At 59.4% G+C, this 14,119-nt stretch overlaps 2 protein-coding genes across 6 annotated transcripts; one reads left to right on the top strand and one right to left on the bottom strand.

The window, feature by feature from the left end:
• Positions 1 to 556: 556 nt before the first annotated feature.
• On the bottom strand, positions 557 to 2,633 carry TMEM88B (transmembrane protein 88B). The gene is made up of 2 exons (XM_031663286.1): positions 2,097 to 2,633; positions 557 to 969 (listed from the first exon to the last, which is right to left on the bottom strand). The coding sequence occupies exons 1-2, from the start codon at positions 2,349 to 2,351 to the stop codon at positions 736 to 738; spliced, it is 489 nt and encodes a 162-aa protein (XP_031519146.1). The 5' UTR covers positions 2,352 to 2,633; the 3' UTR covers positions 557 to 735.
• Positions 2,634 to 5,517: 2,884 nt separating this feature from the next.
• ANKRD65 (ankyrin repeat domain 65) lies at positions 5,518 to 13,159 on the top strand. Of its 5 annotated transcripts, XM_021934904.2 has the most exons (4): positions 5,518 to 7,850; positions 7,981 to 8,186; positions 8,337 to 8,877; positions 13,000 to 13,159. In XM_021934904.2, the coding sequence occupies exons 2-4, from the start codon at positions 7,981 to 7,983 to the stop codon at positions 13,024 to 13,026; spliced, it is 774 nt and encodes a 257-aa protein (XP_021790596.2). In that variant the 5' UTR covers positions 5,518 to 7,850; the 3' UTR covers positions 13,027 to 13,159. The 5 variants fall into 5 exon arrangements, with proteins under 5 accessions (XP_021790596.2, XP_021790594.2, XP_017811725.2 ...); XM_021934902.2 differs by lacking the exon at positions 5,518 to 7,850 and having other exon boundaries at positions 7,861 to 8,186; XM_017956236.2 differs by lacking the exons at positions 5,518 to 7,850; positions 13,000 to 13,159 and adding an exon at positions 9,374 to 10,444 and having other exon boundaries at positions 7,861 to 8,186.
• The last annotated feature ends 960 nt before the right edge of the window (positions 13,160 to 14,119 follow it).

Genomic DNA, 14,119 nt, shown 5'->3' on the forward strand with positions numbered 1-14,119 from the left:
CCTGGATATGTTAACATAATAATTTAAGGTAAAATGAATGAGTTAATCAGCAGATTAGACAGAAGAGAGTAATTTGATGAGGGGGTAAAAAAGGAAGCGGTGAGGATATGGAGAAGGAATTCGTGGTGAAACTGGAGATAATGGTTGAGGGATTTCTGGAGCTGATGAACGTTGTGGACCTGTGGCTTACACCAAACAGGGTGGGTGTGAGCTCGGCCCAGCTGGGACGTGCTGGTGAGACCGAGAAACACCAGAGTCAGTGAGATCTTAGAGTCATCCTGAGAGAGCCCACAGATGCTGGCGCCTGTCTGAATGCGAGGCTGCCACAGGCTGAGCCCTGCAGCCGCCACCCGTGGGCTTCTGGAACCCTGGGCGTGGCCGAGCGTGGGCGTCTCTCCTGGGAGTCCCAGAGCCCTGGACGCTGGAGGCCGGGACCTGGGCAGACGGGAGAGGCCTTGGGGCTGGGGCCTGACCCCCTCCTCTGAGGGCCGCCTGCCGGGCTCTGCCCTGCCCTCCCCTCCCCTCCCCTGCACGCCCCTCCCCTCCCCTCCCCTCCTCTGCACTCCGTGGCGGGGGCGGGGCTGCGGGCGGGGGAGGCCGGGGTCGTAGCCGGGAGCGCTGCGCGCGCAGCCAGGAAGGGGGAGCGGGCGCGACCCTCAGTTTCCCGGGCCGGGCCACGCGATGGGGTCCCGCGCGAGCTCGGAGGCCTCTCGGGGTTTCGCAGCGGCCGCCGGGTCACACCCAGGCGCAGAGTTGCTCGTCCCCGTCGGGGCGCCCCGGGGGGCGGCGGGGTCCGGGGGTCCCAGCGGGCGGAGGCAGCAGCGGGCGGAGGCGCCGGGCCAGGCGGGCGCGGACGGCCGAGGCGAGCACCAGCAGCGGCGGCAGCGAGAGAAGGCCGAACACGATGAGCGCCGCGGAGCCGCGGTCCGAGAACAGCGCGCGGCACCGGGGACCGGGAGCGGGGTGGACCTGGGGGCCGGGCGGGCGGTCAGTAGGGGGCGGGCGGGGTGATGGAGCTTCCGGAAGGGAGAGAAGAGGGAGCGGGACAGGGTGATGGAGGGAGAGGAGGGGGCGGAGGAGAGGGGGCGGGACGGGATGATGGACGGGAGGGGAGCAGGGCAGGGTGATGGAGGGCAGGGGTGGAGGAGAGGGGGTGGGTGGGTCAGGGTGATGAAGGGGCAGTGAGGGCCGGACGGTGAGGGATGGGTGGGCTGGAGCAGGGTGGAGAGGGGAGGGGAGAGGGAGCGGGGTGGGAGAAAGGATGCTAGGCCGCGGCAAAAGGAGATGGAAGGGTGCAGGGCGGGAGAGAGGAGTGGCAGATAGAGAAGATGAAAGAGCAGGGACGGGGCGATAGAGGGGCCAGGGCGGGCTGAGCAGGATGGGGAGAGGGAGGGGGAGATGGAGGGATGAAGGATTAGGGCCTGGGCGAAGGAGGGGCGGGGCGGAGAGAGGGGAGGGGCGGGCCGCTGTGGGCCAGGCAGTGCTGAGGGGTGAACGGGAGATCCGGGACGCAGCAGGTAAAGGGCCGAGCAGGGTCCCTTGAGGGGAGGCTCAGAAAAAGCGCCCACTGCCGTGTTCTGTCCCCCTGCGCCGTCCCATCACCAGCTGGCGCCATCCCCCATGCCAGCAGAAAGGGGCCCGGGGCCATCTGCCTAAACCCCCGCCCCCAGACCAGGCCACAGCCCACTCCACAGGGGGGAAGCCCCGCCCTGGCAGGAGGGCCTGGGAGGGGCCGTGTGTGTTGGAGGGACGGGGGGGCTGTGCGTTAGTGAAACTTGACAACATTTTCATCTTCTTTTCCTGGAACCCCGTTCTCTCCCCACCCCCACCCAGCTGTCCAGGCCCTGGTGGCCCCTGGTACAAGGCCGGGAGGCCTCGGGGTGGGGACAGAGCTGTCCCTTGGGTGAAAAACAAAAGCTCTTTTTTGGCCGTGGCTGGTGGGGGTGCTTGGGAGAAGAAGGGGCTGCCAGGTAGGGGCACATGTGTCTCCGAGGACAAGGGGCAATACTGGAAAGGGGCACAGTGGCCTTCAGCCGCAGGGCACGCCCACTCCCCAGGATCCCAGCTAGTCTCCCGCCCATGGGGCACAGGCTCACCCTCGAGTGGCACAGGAATCCCAGGTAGACGACGGCCGCTGCGGGCAGGAGCACCAGCAGGAAGGCTGTGGCGGGCAGCAGGAGGTGTAGCAGGAGCCCGGCCACCAGCCGGCCGGGCAGCAGCAGGGGCCCCGGCCACCCTGGGCACGGCAGGGCTGAGGCCTGGTGGTCAGGAGGTCCCCGGGGCAGCATAGGCGCTGTGTCCGAAGCACCGCCTCCCTCCTCCTCCTCCATCTCCCTTCCCTGCTCACTCATGCTCCTGACGCTGCAGGCCTGCGGCCGGGGTGGTGTTCAGGTGCAGAGCTGTGCTCCCCAGGGCCACCCTAGAAGACCTTTAACCCCGCCCCACGTTGCAGCTAGTCCACATCTCCCAGCCAGACCGTGGACCCTTGCTAGGGATGTCCTGCCCTGATGTCTGTCCCAGAGCCACACCCCCACCTCAGTTTCCCCTCTGCCAGGCAGCTGCAGCTCCAGCCGCGCCAGTCTCCAGTCCCAGCCAGCTCCTGGTGCTCTGGGCAGGCCTTGCAGGGCCCTTCCCACCAGGGCCTCCTCCCTCCCTGTCCCGCCCTCCCCCTTTGCAGCTCCCCCACACAAAGACTTCATTTCAAAGGGATTGACTCTGACAGCTGCCCCATCAGTAGCTGCCACCTGGAGCCCGGCCCCCCACCCCATTTCCCAGCCCCAGCCGCACTGCTCCCTCATCTGAACGCCTTGTCAGTGTCCTCTGCCTGTGTCTCAGAGTGGATGAGAGGGCACCTGGGATGCGCGTGAGCTGTAAGGTGTGGGGCCTGTACACAGCAGGCACTCAGCAGGCAGCCAGGGACCACAGGCACCCTCGTGTCTGAACGCAGCCATCCCGAGCAGAGGAAAGGCAGATTTTCCAGGACAAGAACCTATGTTCCATCATTTCTTTTTTTTTTTTTTTTGAGACAGAGTCTTACTCTTACCAGGGCTGGAGTACAGTGGCACGATCTCAGCTCGCTGCAACCTCTGCATACCTGGTTCAAGTGATTCTCCTGCCTCAGCTTCCCTAGTAACTGGGACTACAGGCACTTGCACCATGACCAGCTAATATTTGCTTTTTTTTGGAAGGAGTCCGCTCTGTTGGCCAGGCTGGAGCGCAGTGGTGTGATCTCAGCTCACTGCAAGCTCCGCCTCCCGGGTTCACGCCTTTCTCCCGCCTCAGCCTCCCAAGTAGCTGGGACTACAGGCGCCGCCACCTCGCCCGGCTAATTTTTTTTGTATTTTTAGTAGAGACGGAGTTTCACCGTGTTAGCCAAGATGGTCTCGATCTGACCTCGCAATCCGCCCGTCTCGGCCTCCCAAAGTGCTGGGATTACAGGCTTGAGCCACCGCGCCCGGCCTGTATTTTTTTTTCAGTAGAGACGGGGTTTCACCCTGGTGGCCAGGATGGTCTTGATCTCTTGACTTTGATGCCCGCCTTGGCCTCCCAAAGTGCTGGGATTACAGGCGTGAGCCGCCGCGCCCCGCCCATCATTTCTAGTCAGGGGCAAAACTTTTCCCATCCAAAACCCCAACCAGTTTCTCCGAACGTTACTCCCAAGTCTGACTTTTTTTTGAGACAGGGTCTCATTCTGTCACCCAGGCTGCAGTACAGTGGTTCAATCACAGCTTACTGCAGCCTTGACCTCCTGGGCTCAATCAGTCCTCCCACCTCAGCCTCCTAAATAGTTGGGACTACAGGCACCTGCCACCACGCCTGGCTAATTTTGGTATTTTTGTAGAGATGGGATCTTGTCATGTTGCCCAGGCTGGTCTGGAACTCCCGGCCTCAAGTGATCCGCCTGCCTGGGCCTCCCACAGTGCTGGGATGACAAGCATCAGTCCCCGCGCTCGGCACAGTCCCTGATGTCTGTCCGTCTCCCAGGGCTTTATTGCACATCAGTAGTTCCAGCTCCATTTTCTTTTCTTTCTTTCTTTCTTTTTTTTTTTTTTCGAGGTGGAATTTTTTGCTCTTGCTGCCCAGGCTGGAGTGCAATGGCACGATCTCGGCTCACTGCAACCTCCACCTCCCAGGTTCAGGCAATTCTTCTGCCTCAGCCTCCCGAGTAGCTGGGATTACAGGCGCCCACCACGCCCAGCTAATTTTTGTATTTTTAGTAGAGGTGGGGTTTCACCATGTTAGCCAGAATGGTCTCAAACTCCTGACCTCAGGTGATCCGCCTGCCTCCGTCTCCCAAAGTGCTAGGATTACAGGCATGAGCCACTGCACTCAGCCTCCAACTCCATTTTCATAATTAATTGACAGGAGTAGGTGTCTGTGAGCTGAGCCACTCCCGGTGAGGTCTTCTAGTGGGCTCCATCCCTTTCAACACGTTCCAGGCCTCTCCATCTTGCCTACTTCTTTCAGACCTGTGAACAGGAAGGAGAGTGGCACCACGTGGCGTGTGACATCTAGCAGGGCAGTAGAGGCCTCCCTGCAGTGTCCCTACAGCGCTGGGCACGGTGGCTCACACTGTAATCCCAGCACTTTGGGGGGCTGAGGTGGGTGGATCACTTGAGGTCAGGAGTTTGAGACCAGCCTGGCCAATTTGCTGAAAGCTGGTCTCTGCTAAAAATGCAAAAATCAGGCTAGGCACGGTAGCTCATGCCTGTAATCTTGCACTTTGGGAGGATGAGGCAAGTGTATCACCTGAGGTCAGGGGTTCGAGACCAGCCTGAACAATGTGGTGAAACCTCGTCTCCTAAAAAAAAAAAAAAAGGGCTGGGCGCGGTGGCTCAAGCCTGTAATCCCAGCACTTTGGGAGGCCGAGACGGGCGGATCACGAGGTCAGGAGATCGAGACCATCCTGGCTAACACGGTGAAACCCCATCTCTACTAAAAAAAATACAAAAAAAAACTAGCCAGGCGAGGTGGCGGGCGCCTGTAGTCCCAGCTACTCGGGAGGCTGAGGCAGGAGAATGGCGTGAACCCGGGAGGCGGAGCTTGCAGTGAGCTGAGATCCGGCCACTGCACTCTAGCCTGGGCGACAGAGCAAGACTCCGTCTCAAAAAAAAAAAAAAAAAAAAAACTTAGCCGGGCTTGTTGGCATGTGCCTGTAGTACCTGCTACTCCGGAAGCTGAGACAGGAGAATTGTTTGAACCCGGGAGGAGGAGGTTGCAGTGAGCCGAGATCAAACCATTGCATTCCAGCCTGGGCGACAGAGCGAGAATCCATGTCAAAAAAAAAAAATTAGGCGTAGTGGTGGGCGCCTATAATCCCAGCACTTTGGGAACCTGTGGAAGACGGATCACTTGAGGTCAGGAGACCAGCCTGGCCAACATGGTGAAACCCTATCTCTACTAAAAATACATAAATTAGCCAGGCGTGGTGGTGGGTGCCTGTAATCCCAGCTACTTGGGAGGCTGAGGCAGGAGAATCACTTGAACCTGGCAGATGGTGGTTCCAGTGAGCTGAGATCACGCCACTGCACTCCAGCCTGAGTGACAGAGTAAGACTCCATCTAAAAAATACAAATAGAAAGTTTAAAATGTTGCAAAACCTCTGCTTTCTAAGTGCCCCCCAACCAGGCCCCTCGCTTATTCATTCAACAAACACTGCTGAACTGCTACTGAGTCCCAGGGACTGTCACCAGAAAAGGAGGTCCCGATCCAGACCCCAAGAGAGGGTTCTTGGACCCCATGCAAGGAAGAATTCGGAGGAGTCCACCAAGTAAAGTGAAAGCAAGTTCAATAGGAAAATAAAGGAATAAGAGAAGGGCTGCCCTGTGGGCTGAGCAGCAGCCTGGGCTGCTCCACCGAGAACGCTTACTGTTTCCTGGGAAAGAGGCAGGCAATTCCCGGAAGTGAGGGTTCCTCCCCGTCTTAGACCATCTAGGGTATGTTCTGGCATTGCCATGGCAACCGTAAACTGTGCTGGTGGGCGTGTGTCTCATGCTAATGTATTATAATCAGCGCATAAAGAGCAGTGAGGATCGGCCGTCTTGGTTTTGGTGGTTTGGGGCCGGCTTCTTCACGGCATCCTGTTTTATCAGTGGGGTCTTTGTGACCTGTATCTTCTGCTGATCTCATCCTGTGACTAAGAATGCCTGACCTCCAGGGAATGCAGCCCAGCCGGTCTCGGCCTCATTTTACCCAGCCTGTTCAAGATGGAGCCGCTCTGGTTCAAATGTCTCTGCAGAACCACTCCAGGTTCTTTGGATTCCACGGCAAGGGGGCTGCGGCTTCTGCCCTTCCGTGCCCCACTGTGTGTGGGTCCTACAAGCATCACAGAGGCAGCTGTGGCTGCCCCCGCTATGGTGGAACCTGGGAGACGGGAGTCTTGGGAGTGGCCTCCTGGAGGTGCATTCTCGCCTCTGTACCTCTGGGAAGCTGGCATGAGGCAGTTTCTGGGGCCTCCCTGGCCCTGATGAGTATGGGACTTTCCACCCAGCCCCCAGAGCTCCTCACATCTTTCCTGGTCAGCCTCACAGAGCGTTCCTTCGAGAAGAGGAAGGCCGACATTTAAATAAAATAAACACATACTTTCCCGTAGTGATAAATGCTAAAAACTAAAACGGTTAGAGATGCACATTGCGTCAGATCCATCAGTGGTCAGGCTCTGGGAAGGTGACCGATGAGTAGCCTGATGAGGTTTGCAGGGCAGGGTCTGTGTGGCTGGGTGGGTGGTCCCTTGTTTGGAGACCCTTTGGGCCCTTGGAGAGGCAGTCCTCTAGGGAGTGGGGGAGGCCAGGCCTGGGCCCTCTGGAGACCCTGTCCTTGGGGACCTGGGAGGCTGAAGGGGGCTGAGGTGGGAATGGGTAGCCCCCATCACCTTTCCCGTGCAGCTGCTGGAGGGGCCAGGCTGCTGCAGCCATCCCAAAAAGCTATGCTTCCTTCTGTCTGGCCCGAGGTACTGGGAGACAGGAAGATGCCCTCAGCACCAGCCCCACCTACCCTGTGCCAGCCCCAAGAATCCCGCTGCCCCAGGCCTTGCTTGAGCAGAGCTGCTTTTCCACATGCAGACGTGCCCTAGCAGGAATTCTCCCCACACTCCCTCCTGCCCCCCGCCCCCACCTGCCCCAGCATCTGTCCCTTCCCTGGCTCCAGACTTGCCCCAGCCAGTCCCCAGAGGGTTTTCATCCCTACCACGCCAATGCCACCCTCTTCTCCAGGCCACCTGCCTGGAGTCCTTGGTGAATCTTTTGTCCTGTCCAGCATTTACAGAAAGGAAGGCCAGAACCTCGCCCTGCTCTCCTCCCCAGCCTGGAATCGGGAGGGGGGGCCGGCACCCACCCCTGAGTGGGCTTAGCCAGCACGGAGAGGAGTGAGGGTGAGGGGGCTGCCCGAGGGTGGGCACCATGGAGAGGCCTGTGAGGCCTTCCAGGGGCATGTCAGGGCACATCCAAGGCTGTGCTTCCTGGGGGAGGTGGCATCTGAGCAACTTTCGTCCACAGGCATGTTCCTGCTTGTCCTGCCCAACCACCCTGGCCTTTGTTCCCCAGGAGGGCAGCCGAGCTGGGGCCCTGGCAGCCACAGGGGAGGAGTGTGTTGGGCAGGGGCTGTGCCTGAAGGCAGGGCCTTCCTAAGTGGCTGAGTAAACAGCTTCAGGTGTTCTCAGCCTGGCCCAGGGGACCAGCTGTGTTCTCCCACCCCCTGCAAGGCTGAAGCTGCCGCCTTTCAGCAGCGCACTCTCCACCCCAAAGCCTGCAGAAGGCACTTTGTGAAGAAGGTCAGCAGGCTGAGCCGGGGCCAGAACCCATCTGCAGAGGACCCCCAGCCAGAGCAGAAAGCTCCTGGGCCAGCTCCCTTAGGTAACTGGAGCCAAGTCCGTCTGAAGGCTAAGTGGTAACTGGAATGGGGGGGCTCCAGGTTCACCCGGAACACTGGGCTGGGGGCAGGCCAGAGGCCTCCACGGTGGATGCAGGATCCCTGCTCCCCCAGATGGACTCCCAGAGGCCTGAGCCCAGAGAGGAGGAGGAGGAACAGGAACTGCAGTGGATGGAGCTGGACTCCAAAGAGGCCCTGGGAACCAGGACAGAGGAGCCTAGTGTCTTCCAGGGCTGGGGGCACCTACTCCGGGCCGTGTGGAGGGGCCCTATAGGCCTGGTGATGCAGCTGCTGCGGCAAGGGGCCAGCGTGGAGGAGAGGTGCACCTGGGCTGGGGGGTGAAGGGGTCCCTTCTCTGGTTGGGGTAGGACGGGGGTTCCAGTGCTGGGTGGGCGGCAGGACGGGGTGGGGCTGGGCGGGGTTCTGGTCAGTGGTCCATCCCCGCGCCGACGCCCTTTCCCCCTCCTCAGGGACCACGCAGGCCGGACCCCGCTCCACCTGGCTGTGCTGCGGGGCCACGCGCCCCTGGTGCGTCTCCTGCTGCAGCGAGGGGCCCCGGTGGGCGCGGTGGACCGGGCGGGGCGCACGGCGCTGCACGAGGCCGCCTGGCACGGGCACTCGGGGGTGGCCGAATTGCTGCTGCAGCGCGGGGCCTCGGCGGCGGCGCGCTCCGAGACGGGCCTCACGCCGCTGCACTGGGCAGCCGCCCTGGGCCGCACGCTGCTAGCCGCGCGCCTGCTGGAGGCTCCGAGCCCGGGACCCGCGGCGGCGGAGGCAGAGGACGCGCGCGGCTGGACGGCGGCGCACTGGGCGGCCGCGGGCGGGCGGCTGGCGGTGCTGGAGCTGCTGGCGGCCGGCGGCGCGGGCCTGGACGGCGCCCTGCTCGTGGCGGCCGCGGCGGGGCGCGGGGCGGCGCTGCGCTTCCTCCTGGCGCGCGGGGCGCGGGTGGATGCTCGGGATGGCGCGGGGGCCACAGCGCTGGGTCTGACGGCCGCCCTAGGCCGCCCGCAGGTACGTCCCGCCCTCCGCCCGGCAGTGATGGGATGGGGCGCAGGGCCAGGAGCCCCAGAGAGGTGCCCCCGGGGCAGCCGGAGCTGGGCTGGGGGACAGTGTCCGGGCACGAAGGTGACCGCGCCCCCGGCTGTGCCCCTCCCGTGTAGACCAGGGCGGGACCCGAGGCCCGGGGCTTGGCTTCATGCTGGTGGCAGCAACAGACTCTCTGCCAGCGCCCGGCTTGTGCCCGAACCCCCCTGTTCCTGGGCAGCGGGCAGGGCTGCAGATCCTTGAATTTGCTGTAAAGACCCTTAGGGGGAAAAGTGACGTTTCCAAGCAGAGCTGCTGCAGGCCAGCCTTGGGTTCGGCCTCACTTAAAGCATGAGAAAATGGTGTCAGGAGATTCAGGCCACTGGGGGGACAGAAGAGTCCTGGGCTGGGCAAACGCTTGGTGGCTCTGCCCCTCGCCTGCTGGGCTGAGGCCAGCCCCTGCTCTTCTTCTCTCCTGTTCTAGGACATTGAGGTGCTGCTGGGCCACGGGGCAGACCCAGCCATCAGGGACAGGCATGGCCGCTCTGCGCTGCACAGGGCTGCCGCCCGGGGACACCTGCCCACCGTCCAGCTGCTGGTCACCCAGGGGGCTAAGGTGGATGCGCGGGACACCCTGGGCTTCACGCCCCTACACCACGCCTCTAGGGAAGGCCACGCGGAGGTTGCCAGCTGCCTCCTGGACAGGGGTGCCCAGGTGGATGCTACCGGCTGGCTCCGAAAGACCCCCCTACACCTGGCTGCAGAGCGAGGGCATGGCCCTACCGTGGCACTTTTGCTGAGCCGAGGGGCCAGCCCCACCCTGCGGACGCAGTGGGCTGAGGTGGCCCAGATGCCTGAGGGGGGCTGGCCCCAGGTGCTTCCTGAACTTGGAGGGGTGCAGGAGTATGAGGGCACAGGGCCCACGGGCTGAGCCAGACAGCAGGCTCTGGGCTCCACTGCCCCAGCGATTTCCAGGCTCTCTGGCTGAGGCTGCCTGCCTGGAGGGAACATCAGGGGAGAGGCTCCTGGAGGAGGGGGTGGGAGAAAGCGGGGTATGTGGCTTGAACTGGACCTGGGATGGCCGCCAGCTCCCAGGAGGGCCCACCGACCCTGCAGCTCCAGCCTTCTCCGCACTCCAGCAAAGAATGAGTTGTGGCAACTGATGTGACCAAAACCTGATGACAGATGGTGGCAGGGACCTGGACGGCACCTCTGCCTTCCCTTCCTTCCCTCTGTCTGCACACCCTTGGGGCGCCCTCTTCAGTTGCTCTCTGTAGGCCGGGGTATTCCCACTGTTTTCTTAGATTTGTATATGTCACCTTGGCAACCATGAATTACATGTTCTCCTCGCTTCCATCCAGAGCCCATACCCTGACCCACCTCCTCATCTAACTGCTGCACAAGCCCCTACTTCCCCTGCCCTGAGTCGCCCAAGGCCAGGAACAGGCAACCAGGACGGCCACCGTGCACCAAGGCCAGATGGCATTTTTTTCTTTTCTTTTTTAAATGGAGTTTCGCTCTCGCTGCCCAGGCTGGAGTGCAATGGCGCAATCTCCAATCACTGGCAACCTCCGCCTCCTGGGTTCAAGCGATTCTCCTGCTTCAGCCTCCCAAGTAGCTGGGATTACAGGCGCCCACCACCATGCCTAGTTAACTTTTTATATTTTTAGTAGAGATGGGGTTTCACCATGTTGGCCAGGCTGGTCTTGAACTCCTGAACACGGATGATCCGCCTGCCTTGGCCTCCCAAAGTGCTGGGATTACAGGTGTGAGCCACCGCGCCCAGTCAAGATGGCATTTTTCAAGCTGGCCCATTCTGAACTGCTCACCCCGCCCTCCCTGCCCTTCCCACAGAATCCTTAGCCAAGGCTCTGGTCTTAGCTTTCCCCCCTCTGCCTCCTGACAAAACATGGGCGCTTCTCATGTCGCCCTGTATAGTGTGGGTGTCCCCATCGCTAAGGAAATGCAAGTAATAAAAATCTCCAATAACATCAGGTTCTCCACGTCTCCACTCAGTTACCTCCATGAACTGAAAATCCTGCAGGAAGGCCACTTGTGCCTGTAATCCCAGCACTTTGGGAGGCCAAGGTGGGAAGATCACTTGAGCTCAGTTTTGAGACTAGCCTGGGCAACATGGTGAAACCCCATTTCTACAAAAGTTGGCCAGGCATGCACTTGTGGTCCAGCTACTCAGGAGGCTGAGGTGGGAAGATCACTCAAGCCCAGGAGCGGAGGCTGCAATGAGCCGAGATCACGCCACTGCACTCCAGACTAGAGTGAGTGAGAGTGAGACCCCATCTAAAAAAAAAAGTATAGTTTTTTTTTTCTTCTTGTTTTTTGAGATGAGGTCTTGGATCTGTCACCCAGGCTAGAGTGCAGTGGCATGATCTTGGCTCACTGCAGCCTCGGCCTCCTGGGTTCAAGTGATTCTCCCACCTCAGCTGGGATTACTGGGGCACGCCACCACGCCCAGCTACTTTTTGCATTTTTAGTAGAGATGGGGTTTCACCATGTTGGCCAGGCTGGTCTCGAACTTCTGACCTCAGGTGATCCACCTGCCTCGGCCTCCCAAAGTTGTGTAGAGCCACTGCACCCGGCCTCTGGAGTACAATGAATGGCGTGATCTCGGCTCAGCACAAACTCTGCCTTCTGTGTAGAGTTCCAGCAATTCTGCCTCGGCCTCCCACGAGTAGCTGACCATGGTGGCCTGCCTGGTCATTTAAGGTCAGGAGTTCGAGACCACCCTGGCCAACATTGTGAAATCCTGTCTCTACTAAAAATAAAAAAATTAGCCGGGAGTGGCAGTGAGCGCCTGTAATCCCAGATACTCGGGAGGCCAAGGCAGGAGAATCGCTTGAACCGGGGAGGCGGAGGTTGCAGTGAGCCAAGATCACACCTTTGCGCTCCAGCCTGGGCGACAGAGCGAAACTCCGTCTCAAAAAAAAAAAAAGACACAACAATGAATGCAGTGTGTCATCCTGGACTGAATCCTCAACAGGGAAAAAAAGGTATAAAGGACATTTGAGACGAGTTAAATCTGGACTATGGGCTGAGTTCGGATTTTGATCATTGTACTGTGTGGTGGTTCCTAAGAGTAAATACACAGCAAAGTGTTTAGGTATCTCCAGCTTCTCAAGTGGTTTAGGAAAAAAATCCAGTATGTTTACATTTATAGAGACAATTATTCGAAAATGGAGCAAAATGTAAACAGGAGATTGAAGGGGTGGCCTGCCCCTCCACACCTGTGGGTGTTTCTCATTAGGTGGAACGAGACTTGAGAAAAGAAATAAGATACAGAGACAAAGTATAGAGAAAGAAAAGCAGGGGCCCAGGGGACCGGCCCTCAGCTTACAGAGGACCCACGCGGGCACCGGTCTCTGAGTTCCATTAGTATTTATAGATAATTATCTTTACCATCTTAAAGATAAGGGAGTGGCAGGACAATAGGATCGTTTTTAGGGAGGAAATCAGCAGTAAGACATAAGAACAAGGATCGGCCGGGCGCGGTGGCTCACGCCTGTAATCCCAGCACTTTGGGAGGCCGAGGCAGGCGGATCACAAGGTCAGGAGATCGAGACCACAGTGAAACCCCGTCTCTACTAAAAATACAAAAAATTAGCTGGGCGCGGTGGCGGGCGCCTGTAGTCCCAGCTACTCAGGAGGCTGAGGCAGGAGAATGGCGTGAACCCAGGAGGCGGAGCTTGCAGTGAGCCGAGATCGCGCCACTGCACTCCAACCTGGGCAACAGCGTGAGACTCCGTCTCAAAAAGAAAAAAAAAAAAAAAAAAAGAACAAGGATCTCTGTGACATGAGTAAGTTTAAAGGAAAATCCTGTGCCTTGAGATAAACCTTTTAGCGGCATTGTTTCATCCTATCACATGGGGATAAACCCTGGACAATACCTAGCTTTTCGAGGAACAAAGACACACCCTGCACGCCCAAAATCCATTAAACCTTGAGTTACCACAGCACATGTCTCTTGCAAGGACAAGGTTGGGGGTAGGGTCACAGATTAACAGCATCTCAAATACAGAACAAAATGGAGTCTCTTATGTCTACTTCGTTCTATATAGAGGCAGTAACAGGCTGATCTCTTTCTTTTCCCCACAGGAGGTGAATTTGGTTCGAGAGTATTAAACAAATGGAGCAAATGAAAACAGTTGGCACGTTTCCGTAGCAAACACTGGGGAGTTTTCCTTGTACTAGTATTCCAACTTTTCTATGATTAAGAAAAAATCATATCCAAGTATAATAAAAAGTTACAAAGAAACTGCACACCTCCCATCATTTTTGTGGCAATATAGCAGAAACATAAAATTACCCATAATACAAAACTTTTTTTTTTTTAGAGACTCTGGCTCCGTTGCCCAGGCTGTTGTGCAATCTGAGCTCACTGCAGCCTCCACCTCCAGGGCTCAGGCGAGCCTCCCGCCTCAGCCTCCTGAGTAGCAGGGACCTCAGGCGCGCGCCATCACCGCGCCCGGCTAATTTCTTTTTAATTTGTTGTAGAGCTTGGGGTCTCACTATGTTGCCCAGGCTGGTCTGGAACTCCTGGACTCAAGTGATCCTCCCCCCTCGGCCTCCGAAAGTGCTGGGATTGCAGGCATTGGCACCACCGCGGTCATTTGCCGTTTCGAAGCTTAGAATTTCTAGGGCGGGCGCGGTGGCTCAGGCCTGTAATCCCAGCAGAGGCCAGGAGTCCGAGAGCAGCCTGGCCAACGCAGGGAGACCTCCCCCCTACAAAAAACACAAAAAATTAGCCGGGCTGGCGGCGCGCGCCTGACGTCCCCGCTACCAGGGAGGCGAGGCCGCCGCGAGCCCAGGTCCGGCCGCTGCACCGCAGCCAGGGCGACCGGGCGAGACCCCGTCTCAAAATGAGTAAGTCAACAAGGAGAAGGCTTCAGGGGCAACGGGCACTTTCAGCGACGCGACCATCTGCACCTCGGTTCCTGAACATTCTCGTGGCCCTAGGAGGCGGCCTGGCCCTCCCCGCCCGCGCCACACCCGGCGCTCCCCGGCCCCGGCGCCCCCGACTCAGGTCCGCTGCCCTCATGGCGCCCTCGGAGCCACAGCTGCGGCCGGGCCGTGCTCCAGGAGGATCCGCGCTGCGGCTGCTGTTTATCCATCGCCCGCGGATGGCCACGGGCGCTGCGGCCCCTTTTTCCTTTCAGTCCCCGTCACGGCCCCACACCCGCTCCCCCACAAGCGCCACCACCGCTGGTTCAGAGAC

This window comes from Papio anubis, chromosome 1, assembly GCF_008728515.1.
Source record: "Papio anubis isolate 15944 chromosome 1, Panubis1.0, whole genome shotgun sequence".
NCBI classification, from domain to species: Eukaryota; Metazoa; Chordata; class Mammalia; order Primates; family Cercopithecidae; genus Papio; species Papio anubis.

Excerpts from the sequence above, each read along its gene's own strand:
- TMEM88B (XM_031663286.1), bottom strand. The coding sequence starts at position 2,351 with ATGAGTGAGCAGGGAAGGGAGATGGAGGAGGAGGAGGGAGGCGGTGCT. Across the intron at positions 970-2,096 it reads GATTCCTGTGCCACTCGAGG|GTCCACCCCGCTCCCGGTCC; the intron begins GTGAGCCTGTGC and ends CCCGGCCCCCAG.
- ANKRD65 (XM_017956236.2), top strand. The coding sequence starts at position 7,894 with ATGGGGGGGCTCCAGGTTCACCCGGAACACTGGGCTGGGGGCAGGCCA. Across the intron at positions 8,187-8,336 it reads GGGGCCAGCGTGGAGGAGAG|GGACCACGCAGGCCGGACCC; the intron begins GTGCACCTGGGC and ends CCCCCTCCTCAG. Across the intron at positions 8,878-9,373 it reads CCGCCCTAGGCCGCCCGCAG|GACATTGAGGTGCTGCTGGG; the intron begins GTACGTCCCGCC and ends CTCCTGTTCTAG.